The 26,290-nt window shown below is 41.2% G+C and overlaps 5 protein-coding genes across 9 annotated transcripts; 4 read left to right on the forward strand and 1 right to left on the reverse strand.

Annotated features, from left to right (window-relative positions):
• Positions 1-30: 30 nt before the first annotated feature.
• Positions 31-2,016, forward strand: APP-BP1 (Nedd8-activating enzyme E1 regulatory subunit APP-BP1). Its single transcript, XM_002047333.4, has 6 exons — positions 31-175; positions 230-394; positions 454-1,099; positions 1,158-1,491; positions 1,556-1,804; positions 1,867-2,016. Exons 1-6 carry the CDS (start codon positions 105-107, stop codon positions 1,977-1,979), a joined length of 1,578 nt encoding a protein of 525 aa, XP_002047369.2. The 5' UTR covers positions 31-104; the 3' UTR covers positions 1,980-2,016.
• dpr20 (defective proboscis extension response 20) lies at positions 1,866-9,344 on the reverse strand. Of its 4 annotated transcripts, none has more exons than XM_032435146.2 (8): positions 9,224-9,344; positions 7,211-7,925; positions 5,590-6,307; positions 4,331-4,445; positions 3,461-3,686; positions 3,217-3,394; positions 3,000-3,136; positions 1,866-2,941 (listed from the first exon to the last, which is right to left on the reverse strand). In XM_032435146.2, the coding sequence occupies exons 2-8, from the start codon at positions 7,734-7,736 to the stop codon at positions 2,811-2,813; spliced, it is 2,031 nt and encodes a 676-aa protein (XP_032291037.1). In that variant the 5' UTR covers positions 7,737-7,925; positions 9,224-9,344; the 3' UTR covers positions 1,866-2,810. The 4 variants fall into 4 exon arrangements, with proteins under 4 accessions (XP_032291037.1, XP_032291036.1, XP_070064689.1 ...); XM_032435145.2 differs by having other exon boundaries at positions 9,209-9,344; XM_070208588.1 differs by having other exon boundaries at positions 9,204-9,344.
• A 706-nt stretch (positions 9,345-10,050) lies between these two features.
• On the forward strand, positions 10,051-16,000 carry LOC6623846 (uncharacterized). Of its 2 annotated transcripts, none has more exons than XM_002047335.4 (6): positions 10,051-10,552; positions 11,761-12,323; positions 12,388-12,568; positions 12,751-13,425; positions 13,903-14,106; positions 14,176-16,000. In XM_002047335.4, the coding sequence occupies exons 2-6, from the start codon at positions 11,828-11,830 to the stop codon at positions 14,846-14,848; spliced, it is 2,229 nt and encodes a 742-aa protein (XP_002047371.1). In that variant the 5' UTR covers positions 10,051-10,552; positions 11,761-11,827; the 3' UTR covers positions 14,849-16,000. The 2 variants fall into 2 exon arrangements, with proteins under 2 accessions (XP_002047371.1, XP_032290601.1); XM_032434710.2 differs by having other exon boundaries at positions 13,021-13,425.
• Positions 16,001-16,233: 233 nt separating this feature from the next.
• Positions 16,234-17,316, forward strand: QIL1 (MICOS complex subunit MIC13 homolog QIL1). Its single transcript, XM_002047336.4, has 2 exons — positions 16,234-16,502; positions 16,571-17,316. Exons 1-2 carry the CDS (start codon positions 16,492-16,494, stop codon positions 16,938-16,940), a joined length of 381 nt encoding a protein of 126 aa, XP_002047372.1. The 5' UTR covers positions 16,234-16,491; the 3' UTR covers positions 16,941-17,316.
• Positions 17,317-21,726: 4,410 nt separating this feature from the next.
• SecCl (Secretory chloride channel) lies at positions 21,727-25,931 on the forward strand. The gene is made up of 7 exons (XM_002047337.4): positions 21,727-22,492; positions 23,911-24,038; positions 24,105-24,512; positions 24,569-24,727; positions 24,789-24,944; positions 25,014-25,393; positions 25,460-25,931. The coding sequence occupies exons 1-7, from the start codon at positions 22,413-22,415 to the stop codon at positions 25,706-25,708; spliced, it is 1,560 nt and encodes a 519-aa protein (XP_002047373.2). The 5' UTR covers positions 21,727-22,412; the 3' UTR covers positions 25,709-25,931.
• The last annotated feature ends 359 nt before the right edge of the window (positions 25,932-26,290 follow it).

Consider the following 26,290-nt stretch of genomic DNA (forward strand, 5'->3'; position numbering starts at 1 on the left):
CCAACTCGCGCCTTCTATTGGGGGCAAATTCACAAATCGATAACACACGATAATGTGCAAGTTTTGCAACACTCACAATTATTATTTTGCTACCGGCTTGGAAAATGTCTTCGCCTGCACCGCCAAAGTCGCCTGAATTATCAGATAAAAGCAAAAAATATGATAGGCAAATCAGGTAATTATGTGAATACGCTTAAACATTGTGATTGGCCTAACATGACCCCAACAGGCTGTGGGGTGACCACGGACAGACATTGCTGGAGACGGCCACAATTTGCCTGGTCAATGTGACAGCTGTAGGCTGTGAGGTAGCGAAGGGACTTGTGCTGCCGGGCATTGGAGGCTTTACTGTGGCTGATGGCAGCACTGTTAAGGAGGAGGATTTGGGTAACAAGTAAGGCGGCAAACAAAATATGTTCTGTTCAATTGTATTGACTAAAAGCTGGAGAGTAGCTTTTTTCTAGATTATAGTTACCTGGGTAAATCGAAGGCACTTGCGTGCAAACAGCTGTTGCAGGAGCTCAATCCGGATGCCAATGGTGATTATGTAGATGAGAGCATTGACTATATTTTGGAAAATCGGGCGAACTTCTTTGAGAGCTTCGACCTGGTGATTGCCTCAAATCTGAACGAGCAGTCACTACTGCAGCTGTCCAACCGCTTGTGGGAGTCCAATGTGCCGTTTGTATATTGTCGTTCACTGGGTATGTTGGGCTCCATACGCCTACAACTGAAGGAGCACTGCATTGTCGAAGCCCATCCCGATAATCGTCAGTTTGATTTGCGCCTGGAGCAACCATTTGAGGCATTGCGCGACCACTTAGAAAGCACAGAGGTGACAAACAAGGTACCCTGGCTATTGGTGCTGTATAAATTCCTGAAAGCTTGGCAGACTGAGCATGGAGCTGGGCGACAGGCGCCTGGTAACTATAAGGAAAAGACACAGTTGCGCGAGGCAATTGGAGCAGCAATGCAGAAGGATGAAGAAAACTACGAAGAGGCTATAAAGGCGGTTAACACTGCATTTGGCGCTGGCCTGGTGCCAAGCTCACTGAAGGCCATATTCGAGGACGATGCCTGTGAGCAATTGCACAAAAAGGTAAGGCGCCCAGTCTGAATGGTCCATAACTCATACAACAATTTTCAATTTGCAACAGAGCGATGTCTTCTGGATTATGGCCAAGGCACTAAAGCACTTTGTGGTGGAGGAAAATAAGGGTTATCTGCCACTGCCGGGCGTACTGCCCGATATGACAGCGAATACGGACTCGTACATAGCACTGCAGCACATCTACCGCCAACAGGCTTTGCATGATGCCGATCAGGTGTACCACAAATGCCAAGAATATCTCAAGCAATTGTCACTGCCGGCGGACAGCATAGACGAACGCACTGTCCGTTTGCTGTGTCGTGAGGCTGCCGGTCTGTCGGTGCAACGTGGCACACGCATCGCCGATGAGTACGAGAAAAACTGTCGCCTGCTGCCTCTGGGTAAGTGCCGCCTGAGTGAAAGATCGAAAATTTGTAAATAATTACCTGTTAAACCGATTTGTAGTGGAGGACAATGAGCTGCAGGGCAATTTAACCGTCTACTATTTCGCTCTTCGTGCCTATGAGCGTTTCCTAAGCGAGTGCGGCAGCATTCCCGGCGAGTGTACTGTGGAACAGGACATTGGACGTCTAAAGACCATCACCAGCAAAATGTTGAACGACTTGGGCCTGCATGTGGCCATCAGCGACGATGTGCTGCACGAGATATGCCGCTACGGCGGCGCCGAGCTGCATGCTGTGTCTGCGTTTATTGGTAACTATATACTATGGTAATGTCATGACGTATGTATATGTATCAATTTAATTTGATTGCAGGAGGATGTGCTGCACAGGAGGTGATCAAGATTATTACCAAACAATACAAACCAATCGATAATACTTTTATCTATAATGCTATAAGCACTGAAAGTGTAACGTTAAAGTTGTAAATGAATTCCTTATAATACAATTATACGAAATGGAAGATTCTTGAAGCATTCAGAAACTTCCCGAATCTGATTGAACAGTAAAACAATACATATTATTAATGGTGTCACATTTCGGTAAGGGGCAACTTGTTCTGATCAATTTGTAGTTTTATATTTATTAATCATATCTCTGCTTATGCTCTAGATATTGTAAGCGTTCGATTACGCATGTTTATGCTGTGGTATTCTTGAAATAGTACTGTGTGTATACCTCGGTGTTGGGACTTATATTGTAAATTCCATTTTTTTCTTTTTTTTATAAAAGCCCAGCACAAATTCTTTTGCTCATATGTTATCTTACATTCCTGTATTTAATTGTGTTCTTTTAATTCTCATATGCGGGTTCCTTCATTGTTTGTATAGAAATTCGTTGGCATCATTTGCGCCAAACGCAAATATTTGACTTATATTAATTTAATTAAGTTTATGTGTGCTTTTACATGTACAAATAGATGCTAACGAATATCAAACGAATAGACAGTACATTATATGATTTAAATAGGCATTTACTTACAGTACACTTGCTTATAACAACAATTCAGTTTAGTTTTCCTCTTATTATTTGTTTTTTTTTTTGAACTTATTTCGTTTTAATTTTAACTTAGTTTTTAGTTATTTCTAATAACTTCCCGCTATGTGTCTATTCCAAAAATCTTTACAATTAATTAACAAAAATGTACACAAGAAGACTACCAGGAGAACAATTTATGCCTATTTCATATTTTTGCATATATATATATATATATATATATAATATATAAAATTAGGCGTTTGGTGTTCAGTTTGTTAACTTTACCTGTATGTAAACACGGTCTTACTGGCGGCCCATCGAAGCAGCAGCAGGAAACATAGTCCGACTATATGTTGCCAAGTGGCATGAGCCGCCCCAGCACCCCCGTGATGCAGCTCAGCAAAACTTTCGCCTTAACGAACCAAATGTGATTAACAATATTTTGTAGATGTTGCGAAGGCAAAACTTACCATTTAGTATGTGCACCACTATCGTGAAATTTTGATACTCGCTTATGGAGCAGGTATAATTCCCGGAATCGGCTTTGTGAATTTTCGCAATGGACAATGTGGAATTCGCACCATCTTCCATCAGTTCAGTTTTAACACTAGCAACCAAATAAATCGGAAACAAATAATCAATTAACAATGAGTTAGCTCATCTTGTAAGGGTTTAGCATAGTCTTACCTAACACCACCTCGTGTTACATCATAATTGAGTACATTTTCGCTGTGTTTCCAGAAAACAACGGAGCTAGTCATAGCCACATTTCGCACCACACAGGACAGCTGCAGCGTGGAATCAATTTCATAGTATTTCTCCTGCAATGGATCCCCGTATTCATCCACAATCATCACCTTTGGCGCTGTGCGTGGAGGGAGATGCGTTATTAGTTGTATTAATTCGAAAGTTGATTTCAAGAATTTCCTACCATTGACATGCAAGTTAATTTGTATGACGCGGGGCGGATGCGTTGAGATCTGGCATTCGTATGTCGCCTCATCGTCCTTTTTAACATTTATAATTTTCAGTCGCCAGTTGTTGGGATATTGAAATTCCATTTTATAGCGCTTATCACCTGTGTAGGCGTTCAGGCCAACAGTCAGTAAATCCAATGCGTTCTCCTCATTTTGCGCACTACGACGCACCCAGGAGACCTGTCAATAATAACAACAATAAAACATAGCTTCGTCCAATGTTTCTATATAGTCATAGCTCTCGTCATTTCTATCGGTCTCTCTGCTTTTCTCTATCTCTCTCTCTCTCTCTCTCTCTCTCTATTTCTTGACTTTAACTAATACTCTAACGGAAATAACACTTTAATTTGTTTCTATGAAAATCGCATAGAAGGGCGATATAATGCAATGAGTAAATCAAATATGCTGCAATTCGTTCTCCTTGATTCACCTGCTCTTTCTCGTTGACTTCTTTGCACAAGAATTTTTTATTTAATTTTCTTTTCCCGCCCGCTTTCTCTCTGTCCGTCTCTCTCACTCTTACTCTCTCTCACACTTTTTCTCTTTTTTCTTGCACTTTTTATCTCTCGCTCTCTCTCCTTATAGCCCGGATCAAGTTACGCTCGTTCTTGTTCAGCCCTGCTTACTTGCTCTCTCTCGCTCTCTCACACTTATCTTTTCAATATCGCCCTTCTATTCGATTTTCATATAGATATGTGATAGATATGTATGTACATCGATGCGACTCTCATAATTGTGTAGCTCTCCCATATATAGCTATACTTCAGGCCTTTGTTTTCTTAAAGCTAGGCACAAACGAGCTTACACTAAGTATGCATGCTTACAGTCTTATCTTGGAGCAATGAAATTCTGCAATTTAAATGAATGCTGCTGCCCGCCTGTACAGTCATATTTGTGGGTTGTCCGACACGCTGCACGTCCTCAAAATGGGGGCCATATCTGTAAGAAAAGTGAGCCATATGTGATGTAAGTAAAACGTGTGCAGACACACAAACATATATATAGAGAGAGACCGATGTGGTTATGGTATGCATTTTTATTGGTCAGCAGGTGTATGCAGGTAAGCCTAGGCGCGCGCACACACACACACACACACAGACTGCCAGTTAGTGACTCGGAGTTTGTGTGCCCTTATGCTTAATGTTTATTGCTTGTAGCAAAAGTCTTAAAAACTTGAGTTTTAAGCACGTTTTACACAGCAAGGACCTTCGGTAAACTGTTTTTATTGCCGCTTGTCGGGGCTAAAAATTTCTTTTTTTTTTCTGTGTAAGTTTCACAAGTTTGTGGGCGAACTGTTCTTTGAATTCTATTTACAGTCCAATTATTATGAAAATTATAGATTTGTTGTGTAATTACAGGCTTAGGAGTACTTTAACCTCAATGGCAAAATGCTCTAATTTTATTATTGGGTTGCTGGTTTTTATTATTTATACGAATTGCATAGAAACTGAATAAAGAGCTAACTGGAGCAAGGTGTTCCATTAAAAGCCGAAGTTAATCAATATTCCTTTCCGATAATTTCATAAATATTTCATATTCATAATTCAGCAGAAATTTCAAAAGAATGTGGAGCTCGGAAAAAAACAAACTTCTCGGAACCAGTTTATTCGGACTTCATTAAAGTATATACTGTTTCGTATTTAGGACTTAATTTATTAGATTTTAAGATTGAAAAGAGAATTATTCTCTCAATTATTCTGTTCGTAATTGTAGAGTCAATAAAACTTTACTCGATACAAAAATCTAAACTACTTTCCCATATCTGAAATAGGATTCATTTGGTTCAAAAATAGATTATTATATAAAAAATAGAAAAACTAAAAATAAAGAAATCTATAGACCGTTTGAACAGTATCTTGTGATGAGTTTAACGAGGCTTAAAGCCCAAGACAAATTAAATAAAATATCAAGATTTTTATCTCCCGACTAAAGAAGTTGGCTCCTACTTGGGAATAAAGGTTAAGTTTACTTAAGAGATTCGCGAGATTCCCGACTTGTTTTTCTCGCAGTGCAGAGTTAAGGTTTAGGCTTAAATGAATAGTATATTAGGGAATAGAGACTGAAATCTTGCAGTTGAACCAACCTTTGATCGTGATGATGATGTTTGTTAGCCGCTGAGAAGGTATCGAAGATATAGTTGAGCATGGGTGCATCGGTTTTCTGCTGCTTGGGCAGAATATATTTGCTCTCCACCTTCCTGGCCGAGGTGCGCACTGGGGACTTATCCGCACCGCTCGCTATCGATGGGGTTGGCATGGCCAGGGAGCCATTGCCAGCGACCTGTTGGCCGCTGGAGCCCTCAGTGCTGGCCATTGTGGTCGCTGGCACATTTCCATTGACGCGCTGTGAGCCAATTTGTTGAAATGTGCCACCAGCTGCGGCGCCACCGAAGCTGATGGAGTTTTTCAGACTTGATGCGCTCTTCTCGCGTTGCACAGCGGCTGCTGTTGCTGGTGCTGGTGCTCGTGATGTTGATGTTTGATACGAACTAAGCTGCGATAAGGACAATAAATCTTGTGTTTTTGCATTCATTAGTTGTCTGCCATTCGCTGTGGCGGCCGGCGCGGCAGACGTTGCTTTTGGTGCTCTTCTCTCATTTTTCTCGTTTGTTATATTGTGCCACTTGCTCTGCTCCTGCTCCTGCTCCCGCTCCTGCTCCTGCTCCTGCTCCATGGCAATGATGTAATCATTGGCCGACTTCTGAACGTCATCGGCATCAGCATCAGCATCAGCATCCGCATCAAAGGCAGCAGCTGCTCCTGCTCCCACAGCGGTATAGGAATTATCGATTTCATTGGAATCTGTGTCGCATAATGAAAGACAAGACAAAATTGAGTTTAAGGTCATTTGGCGAGCTGGTAAAAAGAATAGAAACCATGTACTTTGATACCCTAAAAAAGGAATCCATACTATATTAAGGATAGCCTATTGCAGAACCGAACTCTGGAACCTTTTGTCTACAGAACTATTGCGCCAAGACTGCGTCTTCTTCTTAAGGATTCATGGTCTTATTAATGAAGCTTGTTTTTGTTGTGCCTTCAGGGAATATTTACTTAATGCTTAAAAAAAAAGTTCGACCTACTTCCTTGCTGGCATATTTATATCCTTGGCAATTTGAGCTGCCAGGGTATTTAGTTTTCGTCCCGCCCACGCATATCTTTGTTTCCTTTTTGAAACTGAGACTTGATTAATATGTTGCAATCAAGTTTCAACGTTTCTCTACGGCGGGGGTCAATTGTGCTCGTGTTAGGTTAAAGCTGCCAATGATTTTTGCTCAACAAAAAAGTATGGAAAGAAAGTATCGTAAGCTTTTCCAAAAATTACTTTAGATTAATGAGTCTATAAATAACATGATCTTACTTATTTTTTATTTATTGCTTGTGTTTAACACATAATGGCCCAGAAAAGTGCAAGGAGCTTGGAAAGATTTTTTGCTAACAAGCGAGAAAAATGCTTAATTTTCCATTAAATATATTCGCTTGCGTTACGAGAGAGAGAGAGAGAGAGAGAGAGAGAGAGAAAAGTGGGAAAAGTTGGGCTTTCAATTGACAAAGATCTGGACTTAATTACAGGAAAGTAAGCTCAAGGTCGTCGAAACACAGCAAAAGCTTTTGAGTGGGGGCATGCCTGGATGGCTTTCGGTTGGTTTCAATTTAGATAGCACATATTCTGGATAACCGCACAATTGACTAGCCGTTACTTACCATGGCTAACACGTAACGTTGTGGCCAACTGCATGTGCGGCTGCTGCTGCTGCTGCTGTGTGCGTGTGTGCGTGGGTGTGGCTGTGGGTGTGGGTGTGGGTGTGTTCGTGGTAAATTGAAATCCTGCGGATTGCATTGTTGTTGCCGCTGGCAATTTGGCAACTGCAGCTGCAGCTGCAGCCAGCATTGAGGAGACGTCGTCGGCTGACAGCTGCCCCTCCTCCAGCTGGCGACCACGAAGCGCGTCCATGCTGGCCACCGAGTGAGCCTCTGCCTGGAGCGTACCGCGGCCCATGGCGCTAGCGGTGCAGACGATTGTTGTTGTTAGTATAAATAATTGTATTAAATTGCAAATAAAACATTCAGTTTGGCGTGTTGCAGGCTTTGTTGTTGTTGTTGTTTTTCTTGCTGTTGTTGTTGTTGTTGTTGTTGCTGCGGTTGAAGCTTGAAGCGTTTGTTTCGTTTTGGTTTTAATGCGTGTTGCTGCTGTTGTTGTTGTTGTTGTTGTTGTTGCACTTAAACGCATTTTGTATTCGTGAATTCCTGCGTGGAATTTGGCTTAACTAAAACACATTTCACAAACTGCATTTGAGCTGGTTTCCACACACTGATCCCAGCCGCTTGTTGCCACTTATAAAAACAGTTATTGTTTTTAATATTTGTTGGCCTATTTTTTTCTCATTTGCATTTGCATTTGTTGCTGTTGCTGTTCTTGCTAAAACATGGTTAAATAATATTTAATTGATAATTTTGTGTGTTGTAAATGAAATCAGTTCGCTTTCAAATATTCATTTTAATATTTGCCAAATGGTTGATTGTTTAATATTTAATGCAATTGCAATTGCACGTTTCACATTTCTTTCTCGCTCACTGCCCCATAATATGCCACACATAATTGAATTGGCTTAGTCGTCTGTAATTATTTAGAAATACAAAATATTTCCATTGAATAAATACGGCTTAAGCTGGCCAAAGTAGGCGTTGGGTCTATGCTATTTGTGATTTGCTGTTCTTTGTTGGCCCAAATAACTTTTCCAGTTAGCAGAAACAGACAGACATGTGTTCGACTTGCTGTGACGGCAAGGCCTCTTGGCCATAAACTAAATTTTGTACTAGGCTTTTGCTTTTATGCTGCAAATGCCTTTCAGCCTTTATGCCATAAACATGTATTTATTTGTGTGTGTGTGTGTGTGTGTGTGTAGGGCTCACATTACGGGCGCAGCATAAAGGCAAAAAAGAACCTGTACAATATATTGACAAGCCTAGGCATTGCATGTTTGCTGTTCTTTTACGTTTTGTTTTCTGCAGCTGCATTCATAACAAATTCTCATAAATTCGGATATGCTGATTTATAAAAGTCAGAGCACACCAGGCAGCTGTCCAACAAACCGCGCGGGTTTTTGCAACGGTGCCATAAAAATAAAAATGTAAATTAGCGCAAAATGGTTTTTGGGCAACAAAAAAAAAAAAAATAAAATAAAATATGTTACAGCTATTCAAGGGATTTTTGGCTTTACAGCCCGATATCCGTGCCACATAGAAATTGTTTTAATTTCGCATTCGTATTTCCTATTCCATCGCACACGCACACTCAGCTAAAATATCTTAAAGATACATTTTTGTTGGGGCACCGCGAACTTTTCTTGAGGGCATAAAACCGCGACAACAAATCCCATTTATGAGCTACGCCCAGTTTATTTATTTTATTTATTTTTGTGTTTCTATTGCGATTCTTTGTGATTTGAAGCGCTTTCAGCTTTGGCCAAATCTTGTCCCGAACTTGGCATAAATATTTATTTTGTCTAACTTGGCACTGGTTTCTCTCTTTACAGCCACAATTATTTGTTATTATTATTTTTGTTGTTGCTATTACAATTTCATGACATGCACAAAAAATTAGCATTTCCTTTGCAACACACACACACACTCACACACACACACGCACAGAATCAGAGCCAAACTTTTTTGAATATGAAATCTAAATAGTTGCGACTTCACGTTGTGTTGTTTTACACGCAAGTTTGGCCATCTACAAGCGCCTCGACGAGATTCGGGGATACGCTAGACACGTTCAGCCGGGTGCGCCTTTTGGGTAAAACGTCAACACGCCGTTACACTTCGTTTATGACTGTCCATCTGAAGGCAGCCAAATCAGTGGATTGTTGAATTTGAATTGTTGTTGACTTGCCGAACTCGTCAAAGCTGCGAAATCTCTGTCTCGTTAACCGAGCTTCGGCTCTGGCTCGGGGTAATGCGGAGCGGCCAATGTTGCTTTCGTTAAGTTTGTTGAATTTGCCGCGCGTGTTGAGTTTATTTACTCCGAATTTGTTAGGGGTTGTGTGGTGACAAGGTTAGGCATAAATTCGGTAAAGCAGTGCACTTTAGGTGGAATTGTTCTTGAAATATTTGGGATTCATTAGACTTAGTATTTAATTGTTTTTCTGATTTTTCATTATTTGGCATTATCTTTCCCCCTCTTACGCTCTATCTTAAATTATAGCTATTTAGAGCCGGGTCTTGCCTTTAAAGCTATGCATATTGGCATAATTCGTATTGTTCGTAATTTATAATGGACTATTTTAAATACATCCTTTACTCAGTACACTTACTCTGTTATACAGAGGCAACTTGTATGTTCGACAAGAACACTTCTACGTATAATAGTATAACAGCTCGTACTTAACCAGAGATGGCGCCATCTGCAGCATTAAACCGTTTTATGCCAATTCGCTTGCAGAGCCCACTCAACATTCTCGCTCCATCTCAGCGTGCGCTCTCTCTTTATACCAATCTCTCCATCTGCAACTGTTGTGGCTGCTGTGTTATCAGAAACGCTTGGATGCTGGTCGGGTGCAGACGTCCTTCGGCCTTGACAGTGTTATAGTCGAGTGCTAGAATAAATTGCTGCAACTAGTTTAAAGTGCGGAAAACGTCTCGGCTGAATGAAAAAATTTTAAGTTTCCCTCATAATATACACACACAACCTGAGTAACGTGCTAAGAATAAGGCAATAACGATATTGGCCAGTGTTTTTTTTTGTTTTTTGACAATCAAGACAAAGCAGACACCACGCACAGCAGAATTGAAGCGTTCTAATGAATACATAAGTATACACACACACACACACACACACACATCCATACATACATATATACACAAACGTGAAAAGAAAAGTTGTTTTAGGTCAAACAAAAGCCAAAGCGAAGCAAAAAACGAAAAAAATTCGAACATTACGGATAATTTAAGAGAGCGCGAACAAAGGCCAAAAATAATGAAAATCAATTGGAAAAACCTTTAAAAAGCCAGCCTGAGAAAATTAAGGATCAACTAAAGCTGAGACGCGTAAGTAATTAATTATGCATGCTGTGCGTGTGTCTGTGTGTGTGTGAGTGTGTGTCTGTGTGTGTGTATTAATTATACTCAAATGTTTGTTATATAAAAGAACGTGTGTCTGGGAAAACTTGGCGCTGGTTCTAGGCGCTACTCACACGTCTCCTTTAATTTGCAGGTGTCTGCACACCTGAAAAGCTCTTGTTATCAGATCCTTCAGCTCGCCTCCCGCCTCCCGCCTCCAGTTGGGATTTGTGCTAATTGTCCGATGTGTGTGGGCTGCTCCCCCCGACAAGTGGCTGCTGTTGTTGCTCCATAAGATCTGTTTGCAGCTACACTTGCCACTGACATTGTTGTTGTACCTCTTGTTGTTGTTGTTGTTGTCGTTGCCGAGTCTTGTTGTGTGCACAATTAGTTCTGTGTGTGCATACACACGCCCAGCCGCAGCGCCTACTTGAACTGGGCGCTGTCTTAACAGCCCCGAGTCACGCACAGATGACCTTCCCATGCAAGACACAAACAACAGGTGGATGTGGCAAGTTCTTAACAACTATTGTTACTTATTGGTAGCCGCCAGGTTGTGGGGTCGACAGCATTTTGCAATTCTAATTAGTAAAAACTAAATTCTAATTAGTAAACTAAATTGAACCTCATTCAAAAGCCTTCAATATTTCCTAATAATAATCATATATGTTCAATAAACTTTACATGAAATAAATTTGCTAGTTCAGGAAAAACTTAAAGGGTATCTTCTAGTCGATCATTCATGATTTGAGCACTCTAACTTGTAAACAGAAAACTTGTAGTTTACGTCTAGTATGTTAACTTAAGCTATATTATCTTATATAAAGTCCAAGTCAACTTGTAGAAAATTATGAATTGTTGTTATATTTTGACAAAGTTTAGCTTGAGTTTTCTTTTATGTGAGTCGAAACTGAAGATTTGTAATCTTAATATAATAATTAATATTTTCGTTAAGCTTAGGTAATGTTTTTAAATAAACCATGCTCATAAATCTCCTGTCGTCTTTCATATCGTTCTCTTAAAGCTTTAATTATAATCAAGTTAAAATATAAATAGAAAATATTGCATAGTCGCCTTGACTTTTTGTAGGATAACTTGCAGTCCTTTATGTCGTGTCCTTTGACAACAAAGAACTGATTGTCCCATTCAGAGAGAGTTGCCTGGCTTTCTAATGGTGCCTTTTGTTTGTCCTGCAGCGCATCCGTTGATGAGCAGCTCGTTGGCTATAAATACACCGCAGAGCGAGACGTCAATGCGGTTGTAATGCCGTCACGTCGCAGCGGTGGTGTTGGCACCACACGGCGCAAGCACTCGGTGGGCAATCTGCGCAGGGCGCATCCGGCCTCTGGTGCCACATGGAATGTGCAGGTGGTGCGCGGCAAGATGTCCTCGAAATGCTTGTGGCACGCGTGCCGGGCACTAATATTGGGCCTGGCCCTCATGATGGTGGGCGCTGGCATGGCCACGCTGGGCTACTATGCGGATCATCTGTCCATGGGCTCCGAGCTGCGTGGCAATGTTACGGTGCGTGTCAAGAACGATCTGAAGGGCTTTCATTTGAACAATTTCGCATATGTGGGACCCATTGTCATGGGCTTCGGCGGCTTCATTGTCGTCGCCTCCTGTGTGATGACCTTCGAGGCACGCGACTCCGCGGCCAAGGTGGTGCCGGCACGTCTCCGCGCTGGCGGCGGCAGCTGCAACAAAACGACAGCGCGCAGCAATCAAGGCAGCTCCGCCTCGCAGCGCCGTGGCATGGGTAAGTCATAGATTTGGATTTGGCCAGCTGGCTGCTGCTTATTGCTGCTCCCGCTCTGACACAGGTGCTCAGTATCAGACGACGCGCTGGGATCAGCATTTTGGCGTCTTCCGCTCCTCGCCCGGCGATCCACATCAGCAGCTGCAGGCGGTGGCTGGTGCGGCTGGCGCTGGTCAGCAGCAGGCGCAGCCTTTTGATCGCGAGGCTCTCACCGCGGAGCTCATCAACTTCTCCAAGTCACTCAGGTACTTTTGCCATGTCCTAATTAGTGCACACTGAATTCACATAAGCATCGCATACTCTGTAAATTTGTATATAAAATATTGGCTGCCTCATGCTGTCTCTCTCTCTCTCTCTCTCTCTCTCTCTCTGTCTCTGACGCTCTCATGCATTATCTTTCTCATGAATGCTTTGCATCTGCCATTAGCGCATCCACACGCTTCTCGCCACAGCTGCGCCGTCTCACCTTCACTGGTTCCGTGCCCAATCTGTCTACCATCCGTGCAAACGCTCATCCAACCGCCTGCATCGACACTAATCACTCCAATCTGTTCTTGCCGCATCCCAAAATGCCGCTGGAACTGCTACTACAACAACAACAACAACAACAACAACAACAAATGTGCTGTAAACGGCATCACCATCATCGCCATCACCAACACAAACAACGCAAACAACAAACGTCCACCTCGAGCAGCAGCGTCCGGCGCGTGCGTCAAACGCGCACAGCCACCGCCCCCGGCGGCGGCAACGGGGTTGGCGTCGGCGGTTTCGGCTCCGGCGGCTCGAATGCACGCCTCATCAGCAACTCATCCAGTTTGATACAGCGCGCGACCAGAGAGTATGCCGCCTGCACCTTACTGCAGCCGCCGGCAGCCAGCCGCGTTTACTGGCAAGCCTCGTCCTTTGATGCCGGCATAGGCGCAAGCTCAACTCACGGCTCTGCTGGCGGCGAGAAGCGCGCTGAGCGCAACAAACGCTCCGATACAGCCAAACGTCATGTGCTGGCACGTCAGCGACCCATCGAGCATGAGGAGGCTGCAGCGGCGGCAGCGGCAGCTGCCCGTGATCGGGAGCGTTGCAGTCCGCTGGGACACAGGCGGTAAGTTCGGTTCCCAACACTACCTTAAAGCTTTAAAGCCACAGTACACATGCTTAACAGCACTGCATAATAGTTAATAAGTTTGAAATCTATTGAAAGCAAACGAAAGCTTTCAGCTAAAAACTGAACTCATAATTTGATGCTATTATTATGGCTTAAAGAGCAACATACACGCAAAACACATGTTTATCAACACTGCACATTGTTTACAGTCTTAAAGGCACATGAAAGCTTAAGTTCAGCTCCAATGACAGTTTACTGTTGCTCATGCTAACCAACACTGACTATTGTTAAGAGTTCGGAAAGCACATTAAAGCTTTAGTTCAGTTAAAAGCTTCAACGACTATTTGATATTGTTCATCTCTCGCTCAAACCAGTTGCGAATTGTTTAAAGCTGTAGAGCTTTTGCAAAAGCTTTCTTAAATTCAAAGCACATTTTCCACCAACTTTTCCTGCACATCTGCAACCTATTTTCAGCAACTCAACCATGTCAGACTCGTCGTATAGCGGCCGCTGGACGGCGCGTTGTGCTTCGGTAGCGAGTCGCACTTCGAGCATTGATTCACGGCGTATCCAGGTGGATCTGCACAGTCCGGAAGTGATGCCCAAGTCAATACTGCGCTCGCCCAAACGCTACAGTTCCGGCCCCTCGGCGACGCCATCAGTTGAGAAGGAGTTCCGGTAAGCGTGCCGCATTATCATATCCACAGCACAAACGATTTACCAACCGTGAAACTGTATGCCTTACAGCAGCCAATTGTCGGTCTGTTCAGAGCCGCCTCCACCCGTGCGTCAGCTGTCGGGACAGTCTAGCATGGAGCCGGCTGTGCCGGAGGAGAGTGTGGAGCTCATCGACGAGCGTGTCGCGATTGAGTGCCACAGCAACAGCGAGTGCAACGTGGCCTACAGCGAGATCAGCGAGCTGGTGCATCATACGCACAGCCTACCGCCAAAGAAACAGCGACCCGACTTTTTGCCGCTGGGCGGCAGCTCAGATCAGCCACAGCAGCAGCAACAACAACAGCAACAACAACAAGAACAGCAACTGCAGCGTGAACGAGAGCGGGAGCAGAAGACGACACTATATAGAAGCAACAGTTCCAGGCAATTCTATCGGCCCAAGCCGGCCATAGCCAAGGATCGGGATGATTCGGTTTTCTATATACGCTCACTGGAGCGTGCCGGCAGCGCGGCCAGCGGCGATGATCACATGTACGATTCGCTAAAGGTGATCAATGAGCGTCGCACCACCCTGCTAAAGGCCGATTCGCAGAGCTCGTTGGGCTCCGCGGAGCGCAAGCTGAGCAGCTTTTCGCTCAAGATGCCGGACATAACGGAGCGCGAGAATTCCATAGATATAGAGGACGGACCTCCGATAACACAGTCAATCGTAGAGCTTGAGAAAAACCCAGATGAAACTTGAATATTGACCTAGATAATATAAATATGTGTGTGTGTGTGTGTGTGCGCGTGTGTGTGTTGTGTGTATCGATAAGGTGTATTGGATATTTAACCAACGACAGTTACTTTAGCACGGATCTATTATAATGTTGGGGAAAAACAGAGATTTTTTGATAAGCCAGCAAAAATTGGTACACCGAATTTGAATTTAAGTTAAGTACAGAAATACGATATCAAAATACCCTTACTTTCACTTTCGCGAATCAAATCTATTTGAGAAAATCGTTAACTATGAATCGTTATCTGTGTTGCCCTAGGCGCTAATCGATGTATTACGAATTAACTATTTTATATATGTATTTATGTGTTTCAAATTGTAGTCTTCCCGCTGTTGAATTGTTAATGTAACTACAAAAAAAATAATAAGAAATCGAATATAACATTGTTATATGTTAAAATGCATTCTATGGATATAAACGAGCTTTTAATAATTAAGCGCTCCGAACCCGATTCCGGCTGTATTCTGTTTCCTCTGTCTAAGCCACAAGAAACCAAATGCTTAAGAATTCAATTTGAAATTGTATATAAGAAACTAAATGTAATATTACAATCAGCTTACAAGCGAAGACTGATGTTCGTAAATTTATGTTCTCAAAGTTCTGAAAAAATGTCAATTTCTGTTCAAATACAATGAAAAACCAATAAGCAATTATAATTATTTATAATGCACAGAGTGCAACAAATTAACAAAATTATGTTTCAAGTGTTCCACAACTTAAACATTATAAAGCGAAAAAACAAAAAAAAAAAAACATCAGAAAATCCGAATATCAGCTAACTTTGGTTTACTGAAGTTTATCAGAGTTAATATATCAAATATTTTCACAGAAGGTTTGCAGCAATTTCTACCAACGTAATTATTGATAATCATATAAAACAATAATGTAAAGTATATACTTTACATATTAATTATACACACATAAATATGTATTTTATATCTGAGTGTTAATTTATAAATCGAAAACGAAATCGAACACAAGAAATGTTTCTTAATCCATGTTTCTTATAAATGTGTTGAACAAAAATTTAGTGCAGTCAGGCATTGACACTAAAAGAAATACGAAGGAATTTGTACTTATGAAAATATCAGAAAAAAAAAAAAAAACAAAAACAATGCTAAATGTTTGTTATACGTACTCATTATTGATGTGCAAAGAGTTTTATATTAACTGTTTATTGCATGGGAGATTCAAATTCATTAGAAATGCAAACAATATTTATATTAATAAAAGGAATTATATGTGTGTGTTAAAATTGAGAGACTTGAAAATTACTTCAAATATTTTATCAATCAAATTTTTCAAATTTACAGAATGTAAACAGGACTTTCTTTCGTTAAGTGTGTAATATATTTTATTAATTTGTTTTTGTTTTGTGGAGCAGCGTTTCGTTTGGTGTGGAGCAATTCTGTTATTTAACATAGCTTGCCAGAGCAAGCGCAATGTTAGCTCGCATCACAATTGTTGTTGTCCACGCCATACACACAATTCTGCGGAATTTTTAGTTTAATAGCAATTGACGATCTACGACCAAACTTGCCCAAGTTTGGAATACATTCTGCCTAACACGATTCCCCTTCCGTAGCAAATAAGCAAACGAAATAAAATGGTATTTGGGTAAGTTACAGCAAATTGTCTTTCACCAAATTACGTAACCTTAAAGCTTACCCATTGATCCATGTTAGACTTTTGGTGCGGTGCGGTGTAGTCGCTGGCGCTGTCTACTACACCCGCCAGGCTGGTGTCTGGGGCAGCACGGATGAAACGGATAAGCTATACAAAAATGTGAAGGCACAGCTGACTCCATATGTGCAGCAGGCAAAAGAGCGGCTTCCTTTCGAGGTGCCTGAACTGCCAAGGGTGGGCGAGATGCGCTTCCTGGCCAAACACTACTACAACGAGGGCGTCAAGAGCTCCTTTCGGTTTATCCACATGCTGCCCTGCTATGCGGGCCGAGGCCTCAAGAAGGTGAAAGACACAATTGAGGAATTTGCCAAGGCACCCGCGATAAGCGCCAGCAGCGAGAAGCCGGCGACGGAAGCGGCGACGAAGTAGTCCAATAGATGCTCTGCTTATCTATCTATTCAGTAGAAGGCTGTTTTCATGTGTTAGTTCATAGCTAGTCTATTGAATATTATGTTTATATACCATTTCACCCCCAAGACAATTGTCGAGTAGCTCTGCGTGGGGTTGAAGATGTCAAAAGCAATTCTTTGCTATAAAATACTTATTTACCTCTTTTTTTGTGTGGAATACTTAAGCGGATTGCGCTCGTTCTTTTATTCTAGCAATAAACAATATTATGTCTTAAGCGTGAAAGCCGCCTAGAAAACGTATTAGGCATTATTTAATTTAACATAAACCAATGCGTTCGCAACTATTACAATTTTGTAAATCTAAATATACGAAAATTCTAAATTGTTAACCTAAACGAGTTCTCAGCGTGATAAACTTGTATTATTTAAAGAGTCGCGACAGATAAAAAACAAGTCATTGCTCTTAATTTATTATAAAGAAATCTAATGTTTGGCCAACAAATAGACAAACCATGATGACGAGGGTAAAAAGATGGTAGCTGGGATGAGCAATACGCGAATGGAGCAGGCTGTCTTGTACTTAGCCATAGGTGATCCCCAGACGGTATCAAATGCTAAAGATTGACTCAGAGATATCACATTTAATTAATATAAATTATTCATTCTTTAAATATATTCTACTAGATAACCAGAGCAATGAGATAACACCTATAAATGGCAATTATTGGCAAGCACTTTCGTGCAATCGAATTAAATTGAGAAAGAAAGAAGCTTCTGGACAAAGATGTTATCTGCCCAAGTAAAATCTTGCTACCCTTCAACCAGGAAGTCGAGCATCTCTTAGGGCTTCACAGGCACAATAGATCATCTCGGACGCAGTGTTCCGCCCCCTGCATCTCTCTATTGCCAGACACCCCTTACATTATTAATATTATTTATAGTTAAGTATGTTCTTCAACAAGTAGTATTACTTTTATACCCTCATCTTATTTTAAGCTAGGCTTCTTTAATGCATATGATCAGCATCTATAGTCCGATATATTTGCTGTTAAGAGTGCAAGCAATTTTCCAGATTGTCAATCACTATAATATCTGGTGTATATTGTTGTCAAACAAGCTTCGCGGAGCAACTGGTTGCTGATAAACAATAAAGAATATTGGGGCAGGCTGTGCACGGAGCGTTTCGCTGGCAAACGTCACTCATCTCGGCGCATCAGATATTGACCGACTGAGTCATTGATTAAGCCGTAGAGAATGAAGGTTGTCGGCCGGCTGGCATTTCCAGATTACGGCCAATTACAGTGGCAGTCGGGCTTCCGTTGTGATTTGGTTTACTGTAAAGTAGATATTACGCATACGCCGCGTATGTCTAAATATCAGACATTAAACATGGCTTTGTACGGCTCATTGGGGCAAATAAAACAAAGCTAACAAAGCGTACTATATACGGAACAGACGTCACCTGGAGGTAAACGTGTGCCGCGCACTGATAACAGCCAGCTCTGCCAGTCGTATCCCTAATTGTGGAGCACTTGAGTGCGCCCAAAAATACACCAGCCGGGCGATAAAAAAAACCCCAGTTTAGGACAATTGCTGCAGTTTGATGTAACTGTCACGGTTTTAATTTTAGCAATGGTCGCAGCCAGCCACTTGAGTTCGGGCTCTGATTATCTTTGGACGGGGGCAAAATATGAATTTTGATTTTTTTTTTAATTTAGAGTATTTGTCATGTCTATTTATGATATTTGCCTATATTCTCGCGTTGCTGCCAACAACTATTTACTCGGCACACAAGCACTTTTTAATTAATAAAACGTTTTTGTGTTTTATTTTCTTGCTTGTTTATTGGCCCAGTTAAGCGGCACCAAACACAAGTAACTGTCGGCCACAAAGTTGTCAACTCTCGTCTCGCTGACAGGCAGCAGATAAAAATTTACTACTCACACCACCCCCGGATCAGGCCCTGCTCCCTGGTTGGCCATGAGTCATGCTATGGCAAAGATAATGTCAAGATCTAGATCTTGGTACAGCGGCTGCTGTGGTAAGGCTGGCGGCAAAAGTACAAAAGACTCGCTATGAATCGAATTATATCACGTGTTTAATAATAAAACGAATTTTCATTTCAACTTGTTAATAATTAAATTTGTTTTGGTAAGTGCAAATGGTCAATATTTGCCAGCCAGTTGAAAGCAAATATAAAATCACATTTTCGGCGACCCATAAAAAACGACAAACACACCACAAAAAAGCAAAAAAAAAAAAAAATAAAAAAAAAACAATATGCAAATAAATAAAAGCTTAACCTCTAAATGGGCGAAAACATGTATACGCCATGTTGTGCCGCCCCTCCCCAAGCCAGACACAACAAGCAACACCTCAGAGACCTACAACGATCTCGAGGCCGCAAGGAGAGCAAATGTTGTATGAGCATACACACACCTGACACACACACCCACACACACACACACACACACACACACACACACACACGCACGCGCACACACTGTCAGTGATAAGCAAATTTCTTTTCGACATTGCGCATACGCCGCCGCGCGTGACGACACAAGAAAGCGTCTGACTATATAAGAAATAAGAGAAAATCGTGTTTATTTGTTTATTTGGCGCACAATAATTAAAAATGCTTTCTTGTTTAGTTTAATTAAAGCACTGATAAACAAAATATATACGTTGACTTGGTCAACAAATAAATTGACGCAGATTCAAAGTTCAATATGAAGTTGCCAACTGCATAAATAATTAATTTACAATTTTTGCAGAAAATTGCACTACGATAACAGAAGAGGTTTTACGGCAAATACAACAGATTATGGTCCTATATTATTTGGGCATTATTTGCAGAAACTAAACACATCTACCGCTGTTCGTGTGCTTTATAAGCTTAAGTTTATGATGCTTAAATTATGTGTTTTAAGTCGCTTTTAGGTTAAAGTAAACCATTTGTCAGTTTCAAAAATCTGTTATCTAATTGACGTGCGTCGTGTTGGGTCCAAACTAAGAAGGCACATTCATGGGAAAAGAGTTATAAAGTGTATATTATATATATAAATAATAATAATGCTACCCAGCTCTAGACCCTGCATATTGTAGCTGTTGCCAGGTCTTGGATTTAATTAAAGCTCGATTTATAATTTCGATTTGAGCATTCAATGTCTATGCAAACAAAAAAATCAATTAAACAAACAACACAGCAGACACGATCATGATCAGTGTGCTTTCAGCTACTGTCGCATCCATAGCAACAATGAACGTAATGTTATTAACTCATTTTGTTATTGGCCATTTGTGATATTCAATTATTGTCACACAAATATTTCTCTATGTCACGTCGCGGCTTTTACTGATTGTTGTTGTTGCTGCTTATTAAATTGCCAAACAATAGCGTTAAGAGGGCGACCTTTAAGCATAAGCCGGCAGCAGCATCGTATGCAAAAAGGTTTGTTCAACTAAACAAAATCGCATAAACAATGATTGTTCTTCAATAATTGTAAGCTGCTGATAAGAATTAAACAGTTTGCCAAAAGTTTGTTGAACTGCAAATCGCAGGCTGGCAGGCAGGCAACATCAGCAACAACAACAACAACAACAACAACAACAACATCGGCAACTTATATAATTAATTTATATGCTACATTCAATAATTAATTTGCTCAAATCATGTGCGTTCGTGCATTTGTTTAAACAACAGCAAAGCGTGTGCCTTGGGCAAATATTACAAACTGAAGCACCCAATCGCCAATCGCTTAATTACAATCCGATGTCGTATTGCCACAAACACCTGAGCACACACACACACACACACACACACACACACACATACATACTGCTAATCCATCAGATCAGGCAGCCCCCATTTGCCGCCCCCTTCTTCATCAAATAATATGGCTTAATATGCTAATGCTGCAACTAAGAAATGCTGCATCAATTTGCACATTCATAATTGTTGATGTGCATTAATTACGATTTCTACTATTTATTTGCGTTGACTAGAACGCATTTCCAAGACTCGGAGATACCGGTTTGCTTTATATTCAAACACACACTTATGTAATGCTTCCGATATCGCATATACATACACAAATTGCTTTAGTTATTATATGTGCCATTTGAAATTATACCCTCTAGTATGTGTGTTAGTAGTGTATTAATGCCAAACGGTTGAGTGTGTGTGAAATGGGGGGCAGGACCTAACTCGGCTGCATACAAAATTTGTAAATACTTAGTCAGAGATTGGAGAGTTTGAGTGCTAAAAATAGGTTGTTAAAAATGAAACACTACAAAATGTGCCTAAAACCGGCTTTGAACTGAACCAGATCTAAATTTGAATTCTCTTTCAAGTAAGTTGAACAGAAATAAGTACTGAAGAATATCCAGCTTCAAAGCATAATTGGCCCTGATCAAATCTAGCCCGCATCTTGTATATGAAAATATGGACACTTAGCCATATATTCAGCACAAGCGGGCAATTGTCAATAAAAATGTTAAGTGATTAACAAATCAGAGTTTGAACCAAAAGGAAAATCAACAAAATCACTGGTTCAAACCGTGAATCGAACCATTAAGAACTTTCCATGTTCTGGCTGCTCTGAATAACTTTGATATGGAATATGAGTTATAGAGGAAAAACTGATCTAAGCTATGGGCATAGTATTTGCGCATGGTTAAAGGGTATCTGCTAGTTGCGCTTTTGTGGCTTTTGCTGCTGCTGCAGCTGCTGATGCTGTGGCCAGTTTAAAAGTGAGACGATCTCCGGCGACCCTGCGCTGTCGCCTTTACGCTGTTCGACAGTTAACACCGCAGCACCGAGAACACCTTCACAAGCCGACAACACGTCGAACCGAGTTGTTCGTTGTTGTTCTTGTTGTTGTCATTATTGTTGTTGTTGTTGTTGTTGTTGTTGTCTGGCTGACTGTCTGGCTTATCAGTAAAAGCGAACGTACATTTTGGGCAACTGCGACTGCGGCAACTACTTACAGAAAAATTTCGCTAGCTTCCCCCGCAGCTGCTCAGCGTTCGGCTCAGTGCTCTTTGAGAGGCTACGCAGTCGACGACAACAACTTCGGCAGCGACAGCGGCGGCGGCGGCGGCGGCAGCGCAGCGACCTGGTGGCAGTCAGGTATTTCTGCGAGGCGCAAACGCGACGCGAGCTCAAAGCGGCAACGACAAGCAACAGGTCCACGTCCTCGTCGGCATTAGAAAATCGCCAGAACCAATCAATTAAATTATTTATTTATTATTATTATTATTATCAATATTATTTATATGCAATTCGAGATCGTCGAAGTGAATGTTGTGAAGTGAAGCGAGGATAAAAGATCGTGTGTAAATCGAGCCGGCGACAGAACAAGTGTTCGAGTGTTCAACAAAACATGAGCATTAAGCAAATCGAAATTAATTAAGTCAAATAATATACAACAAGTGCTCAATAAAAGTGAAGTAATAATATTTGAAACACTTAAGCTATTTCGACAAAATGAAGCATCTGTATTTTGTGCACTTTACAAAAGTATTTTTAATAACAATAATATGCAGAAATATACAAACGATTGTTGGGTAAGTGCAGTTAAATTGCTTTTTGACTAATGTCTCGGGAATTTTAAAGTTTTTATATTTATTCGTCATATTTCCGTTCTCATGCATTAGGCAATGCTGATAGTAATTTTAATTTCTTTCTAAATTTACAAATAGACTGAGACGAAGAGCACGAAGCAATTGCGACTGATAAAACTAAATAGCATTGATATGTTTCCATTTGTCAGATACAAAAAAAAAAAAAAAAAAAAATACAAACAAATTTACAGAGTTTGGCCAAAAATAACTAATTGATTTTTTCGTCTTGGCATTTCTTTGTTCGTTTATTCTTTGTTGCCACACTAATTATTTGGGAGTTCTTTGTTTTGCTTTGAATATTTGAACTTTGTTTTCTTGTTGATCTTCAGTTAAAAGTGAAAATTTCCACAATATGGTTGACATTTTTTTTTTTTTATTTATACAAATGTTTACATTTTGAATGACAGTGTTACACAACTGATAAAATTGATAAGAAATTGCTGCAGTTTGTTGTAAAGAACACATTTCCTTGTTCTGTAATATGATAAAGTCAAAAGATGTCTGGGAATTTCAGCTGGTTATCAATTTTAATATGAACAATTATATTCAGATAGAAGATGTGCCAACAGTTGATAAATTAAGTAAAATGACAATCAGCATCGAAATTAAATAGATATTTAATATTATGGTGAAAATGAGCTGGCATTACGTATACGCACTGCCGCCATAAATTTGCCGTTATTCATATATGCCGCCGACGCTATAAAGCAAATATTTCCATAATTCGAAGGTGCTACAAATTTTAATTAATTCAAGCCGACTTTCGGGTCTCATGTGCATAAGGTTGGAGCCAGAGAGAGAGAGAGAGAGCTCATGGAAAATTATTATCTGCCATTAAATGCAATGTCAATAGGTAAATATTTAAAAGCAAACCAGAAATAAACGAGCTACTGGAGTTTATTTATGGATTTTCTGGTTAGGGATCAGGCCAAGTGCAATAATTGAATTAGTGTTGGCTTGTGTAACAACAACAACAGCGACAACAACAACAATAAACTTTAAACAATAACAATATTAATAATAGAGCAAAGTAGGCAAATATCCCGGAGACTTAGCTTCAAATGAGCTTGCACAGCTGCCCAATGGCTTGCGTGCACCCCCGCCCCTGCCATTGGAATAACACTTAACACTTGCCATTAAAAAATGTAAATAAAATATTTGTATAGCCTATTGAAATTGGAGCTGTTTTTACTTATCTCATAATCGTAGAGTCAATTGCATTTTTTGCCAGTTGCGTTTAAATATAAATGAACTGCAATCGAATGCAATTAATTAATTGGCCCAAACATTATACGCATTGCTCATACGCAACGTTAGCCTGACTCAAAGAGTTCACTCGCTTCATTCTGACCATCTTCTAGCGCCGCAAATGACAGCAACGTGGACGAGAACTGCCCAACGCTGGCCAACGCAGACAGTTTGCAGTACACGGAACTGATCCAAAGAATGACGCATGTCTGTCGTTACGATCGTCTGGAACGACCCATAGGCAAGTGACGGAGCATAATCCCAGCAGGTCATAGGGTCGAGTTTCTAACCCGATTACTCTTCACAGAATACGACAAGGAGACTTCAAAGCGTCTGCCCATTGTGGTGAAGATGCGCATCTATGTGTACTTGCTGCAGAATCTCAACTCGGATCTGTTGCAGTTCAAGATGCACGCACTGCTGCAGCTCAGCTTCCAGGACAAGCGACTGGCCTACAAGGAGTTTGCGCCGGAACGACGTGAGACGATTTTGGGCCAGAAACATCTCAGCGAACGCCTCTGGCTGCCGCACATATTCTTTGCCAACGAGCGAGAGTCGAGCATATTGGGCACCGACGAGAAGGACGTGCTCACATCCATATCACGCGATGGCAACGTGATCATCTCCACGCGAATACAGGCCTCGCTCTACTGCTGGATGAACTTCAAGAAGTTTCCCTTCGATCAGCAATACTGCTCCACGGTCCTAGAGAGCTGTAGGTTGTCCACAGATTCCTATTGGTCGCACAAAATAATGGTGATTCTCTTCTAGGGATGTACAACACTTCAGATTTATTGCTGGAGTGGGAGGATCGTGCGCCCATATCCTTTGATCCCGAAATGCGGCTCACCGAGTATAACTTAGGCCAGTATTGGCACAACACATCCATTGTGCTCTCAGATGAGGTTAATATGCGACATGGCGCATTCCGTAAGTGATCTGGCAGTGAACTCTTTTATAAATCTAATAAAATCCTTTTTTTTTTGTTTAGAGGGCAACTATAGTTCGCTTAGCTACACGGTCAATTTGCAGCGCGAGATTGGATTCTATCTGTTGGATTACTATCTGCCCTCCATGATGATTGTGGCCATATCATGGGTGTCCTTCTGGCTGCAGGCAGATGCCTCACCGCCGCGGATTATGCTGGGTAAGTTAATAAATCCGGCCGAGGCAGCCGCAGGGATTATTAAGCTAGCTCTTCTTCTTTTCTCTATAGGCACCAGCACCATGCTATCCTTTATAACGCTGTCCTCGTCGCAGAGCAAAACGCTGCCAAAGGTCAGCTATATTAAGGTATCGGAGGTGTGGTTCATTGGCTGCACCTTCTTCATCTTTGGCAGCCTGGTGGAGTTTGCCTTTGTCAATACGATATGGCGACGCAAGGAGAATATTGAGCTGAAGAAGGTCAACAGCAAATATATTATAAAATCAACATTAACGCCGCGACCCTCGCGTCGTCAGATTGGCGGCAGTTTGAGCAACGATTCCAGAGCACGCTCCTGCTCCAGCCTGGACAACATTATATCCAGCACGGAGAGTGTGCGCAATGGCAATGGCACTGTCAATCCCGCCTTTAACAATTATCTAACAGTTCATGTAAGTCACTGCAGACAGCAAGGAGTTGCCTGGATATTTATATTTATATCCTTTGATCCCTTACAGCCTAACCTGCCCATCATACGCACTGAGTGCGCTGACAATGTTTCGGTGTGCAGCGCGCGGTCAAACAACGACCACGTTGTGGACATTGATAAAGATAAGGATAAGGACAAGGAGAAGGATGCACCCACATTTACAACCATGACGCCACAAGAGATCGCCATGTGGATTGATAGACGTTCGCGTCTGTTATTTCCCGGCATGTTCTTGGCCTTTAATGCGCTTTACTGGATATTTGTCTATTGTTTTTAGGCTTAAGCGAACTGTACACAATTATATATGTGAACTATTAACGCACGCACACAATTGTTGCCATACATGTGATTTCTTGTCGCTTGTGTTTGTTTTCTCTTAATATTACGCTTATTGTAATATGTATTAATTAATTGTAAGTAACATCATCTCATAGTCATAGTTGTACAAATGTCACGCATATCTTATAAATACCTTCAATAAATACTTTAAGTACAAAATCAAAAATCAGACTTTTAAATATTGCGCTATGCGGCAAGTGTGGCCGAATGTGTGCTGCATAAAATTCACCAGCTGTTAGTTAACAGACTGTAAAGCATACAGCTGTTAGCGTACGACTTTCTGCAACACAGCACTAGATGGCGATGTTGCTGCGACAGTTTGGCTATGCCAAACGCCAGGAGGCGCCTACTATTTGCATGTGCAGAACAAAACGAACGCAAATGTTGCAATTAAAATAATTAGTATATAATAATTAGCTTGTTATTGCTAATTAGCACAAGTTTTGCGTTTTGCCTCACCAATTAAGCGACATATTAGCGAAGCTAATCAGCTTAATTAATTCGAATACACAACAATTAG

This window comes from Drosophila virilis, chromosome 3 (assembly GCF_030788295.1).
Source record: "Drosophila virilis strain 15010-1051.87 chromosome 3, Dvir_AGI_RSII-ME, whole genome shotgun sequence".
Classification (NCBI taxonomy): Eukaryota; Metazoa; Arthropoda; class Insecta; order Diptera; family Drosophilidae; genus Drosophila; species Drosophila virilis.